Source organism: Saccopteryx bilineata, chromosome 1 (genome assembly GCF_036850765.1).
Source record: "Saccopteryx bilineata isolate mSacBil1 chromosome 1, mSacBil1_pri_phased_curated, whole genome shotgun sequence".
Lineage (NCBI taxonomy): Eukaryota > Metazoa > Chordata > Mammalia > Chiroptera > Emballonuridae > Saccopteryx > Saccopteryx bilineata.
Genome location: NC_089490.1, coordinates 392617897 through 392621426, shown reverse-complemented (window position 1 = coordinate 392621426; position 3530 = coordinate 392617897). Strand labels below are relative to the sequence as shown.

Below are 3530 nucleotides of genomic sequence, written 5' to 3'. Positions count from 1 at the left end.
TCATACACTTATTTATCAATACAGGCATAAAGTATTGGGGGGAAAGCCTTACATTTATTGATCACCTACTGTGTCCCAGACATTCAAATACCTTACATTCATTTTTTTTCATTTAAGCCACACAGCAACCCTGAGAAGTACGCATGTTTTCTCCATTTTATAGATGAGAAAACCAAGGCTCACAGAAAGAGCTTATCCAAAGATACACAATGAGTTAGTGCCATAGTCAGAATTTTTTTTTAGACTTTGTTTATTGATATTTGGAGAGAGGGGGAGGGACATGGAGAAAGGGGGTGGGGCAAGAACCATCTACTCGCAGTAGTTGCTTCCTGTACGTGCCTTGACCAGGCAAGCCCAGGGATTTGAACCGGCAACCTCAGCGTTCCAGGTTGACGCTTGATCCACTGTGTCACAGTCAGAATTAAGACTCGGGTCTGCCTGGCTTCACAGCCCTGTTCTACCCACTAGGACATTAGCTAACCATTAGCTTCTTGCATGGTCTTCTCCCTCATTCCAGCTTGCACAGTAGTGGGCACGCAACGTTGAGTAATACTGTTTGGGTGATTATTAATTGTCACCTCTGCAGATGACACCTGGAGAACTAGCCCTTGCCCGTGGCAATCACACCCCAGTTACCCAGTTCATCTTGCTGGGATTCTCCAATTACCCAGACGTCCAGGGGCTTCTTTTTGGAGCCTTCCTGCTCATCTACGCCGTAACAGTGGCAGGCAACCTGGGAATGATGGCGCTCATCCTCACAGACTCCCATCTCCATAGCCCCATGTACTTCTTCCTCAGTGTCCTCTATTTCCTTGATATTTGCTACTCTTCTGTGGTCACTCCCAAGCTGTTGGTCAACTTTCTGGCCTCTGATAAGTACATCTCTTTTGAGGGCTGCGTGGTCCAGCTGGCCTTCTTTGCGGTGCACGTCACAGCTGAGAGCTTCCTGCTAGCCTCCATGGCTTATGACCGCTTCGTGGCCATCTGCCGACCCCTCGAGTACAGTTCCGTTATGACCAAGGGGACCTGTCTCTGGCTGGTGGCTGCTTCCTATGCATTCGGTGGAGCTAACTCTGCTCTCCAGACTGGGAATGTCTTCGCTCTGCCTTTCTGCGGGCCCAACCAGGTGACACACTACTTCTGTGACATCCTACCCCTTCTCCGCCTGGCGTGTGCCAACACGGCCACAGCAAGAGTGGTCCTCTCTATCTCCTCTGCTCTGGTTACCCTTCTGCCGGCTGCAGTCATCCTCGCCTCCTACAGCTTGGTCCTGGCGGCCATTGGGAGAATGCACTCGGCGGCTGGGAGGGAGAAGGTCCTCTCTACGTGTGCCTCCCACTTCCTGGCCATCAGCATTTTCTATGGCACTGTGGTTTTCACGTACGTTCAGCCTCATGGATTCACTAATGATACCAGTGACCAAGTAGTGTCCATCTTCTACACCATCATAATTCCCATGCTCAATCCCTTCATCTACAGCCTCCGAAATCAGGAGGTGAAGGACGCCCTGCAGAGGAAGCTCCACGTCAACATCTTTCCCCGCTGAGCCCTGCGAGGCTGTTTGTTGGCATGAGAAAGGCAGAACAGCCTCCAAATCACAGTATGAGTTGACCTAACCAAGACCTGGAGGAGGAGGGAGACGTGGGGCAGAAACACTGCCGTCATACTCTGTACAGAGCACTGCAGCCTTTAAAGCGTCTTCGTGTCCGTTATCGTGACAGATCTTTGCCACGACATTAGGAGGCAGCACTGTTATGGCGATCTCGTTTTACAGGTGAGGGATGTATGACTCAGTGAAAATAAATTAATGACCTAAAGGTTACCTGAAGTCGTACAGTTAGTGAGAGAATAAGTATTCCACCTCAGGACCTTCCACACCAAAACCAGGGAGATGTGACTTACTATGCCGTGGCCACGAGTGAAGTCTTTTATTGGTAGCTCATCTTAATTTTCAAGAAACATCAGAGAAGAGCCAGCACAATCATTTCTGTTTTGCACTGAAGTGGCTTAGTTTTTCATTCCTGTTCCAAAAAAAAAAAAAAAAAAAGATGACTGGGGTGTAACTGTCCTCGTTTTCTATTGCTACCGTATTCTGCTGAGCTGTTTCATTTAATAAAACCTCGTGACCACGAGAGACCCTTTTTATATGTCTCATATAGGAATTAATTAAATGTCTCTTAATCCTCAGGGGTGTGTGTGTGTGTGTGTGTGTGTGTGTGTGTGTGTGTGTGTGTTATGGCATTATATAAGAGACACTGTTCTTAGGAGACTGCTTCAAACAAATTTTGTATTTGGCATGAACATCTTTAAATATACATGAAATATAGTGAGTATATGTGTTTCAGAGAATCACACAAATGAAGAAGCTGAACTTGACCCAGTTCAGGGTTGAACACTGGCCTGAAAGCCATGCTCTTGAATTAATGCAGAGTCCTCATCGGACCTGAGTCAGCTTCGCTTTGAGAGTTTTAGATCATTCAAGGGTCTTTTTTTCAGATCTAAAGAGAGTTTTTCTAAATATAGAAAATCTTACTACAAAAACAGGTTGATCACAGAATCATGTTTGAAAACCAAAAAAAGTAGAAACAACCTAAATGTTCAAAGGTGAAAAATGATTAAATGGTTTATCCCCTAGAGAGATTATGATGTAACCACCAGAAATTATGCTGGTAAGAACTATATAACATGGCCCTGGCCGGTTGGCTCAGTGGTAGAGCGTCGGCCTGGCGTGCAGAAGTCCCGGGTTCAATTCCCGGCCAAGGCACACAGGAGAAGTGCCCATCTGCTTCTCCACCCCTCCCCCTCTCCTTCCTCTCTGTCTCTCTCTTCCCCTCCCGCAGCCGAGGCTCCATTGGAGCAAAGATGGCCCGGGTGCTGGGGATGGCTCCTTGGCCTCTGCCCCAGGCGCTAGAGTGGCTCTGGTCTCAACAGAGTGACGCCCCGGAGGGGCAGAGCATTGCCCCCTGGTGAGCAGAGCATTGCCCCCTGGTAGGCGTGCCGGGTAGATCCCGGTCGGGCACATGAGGGAGTCTGTCTGACTGTCTCTCCCCGTTTCCAGCTTCAGAAAAATACACACACAAAAAAAAAAGAGAGAGAGAACTACATCACATGGAAAACAGCTGGCAATGTAACAAAAATGAGTGGCACTAAACCTGGGGAAAATACTCAAAAAATGTAAACGATGGTTGTATTAGAGTGGTAGCACCAGGGGAAAATGTCGTTCTCAAAAATTTTCTAAAACTTTTTTGGTGTCATGTTTAATTTTGATACTTCATTCTAAAATCAAATACTTTTTAAAAATCCTTCCCAAGAAGCTGAGTGTGAAAATTCCTTCCTTGTGTCTTCTTCCGTTAGGCCAATAAAGTTGACTAAATTCCTCCTATGCTCCATATTCCTTTGATATATAAACTAATGGAACATTATTGTCAAGAGACTTGGTAAAAATCAATCTAATTCACTCATCTATAAAAATATTTATGCAGCAATGAAGTGCAACACCTTGTGGTAAGCCCTGCCCGGATGGAAAGGCA

General features: G+C 46.5%; 1 protein-coding gene across 1 annotated transcript; it reads left to right on the top strand.

Annotated features, from left to right (window-relative positions):
- The first annotated feature begins 586 nt into the window (after positions 1 to 586).
- Positions 587 to 2020, top strand: LOC136320831 (olfactory receptor 5B21-like). Its single transcript, XM_066253978.1, has one exon. The coding sequence runs from the start codon at positions 587 to 589 to the stop codon at positions 1544 to 1546; it is 960 nt and encodes a 319-aa protein (XP_066110075.1). The 3' UTR covers positions 1547 to 2020.
- The last annotated feature ends 1510 nt before the right edge of the window (positions 2021 to 3530 follow it).

Excerpts from the sequence above, each read along its gene's own strand:
- LOC136320831 (XM_066253978.1), top strand. The coding sequence starts at position 587 with ATGACACCTGGAGAACTAGCCCTTGCCCGTGGCAATCACACCCCAGTT.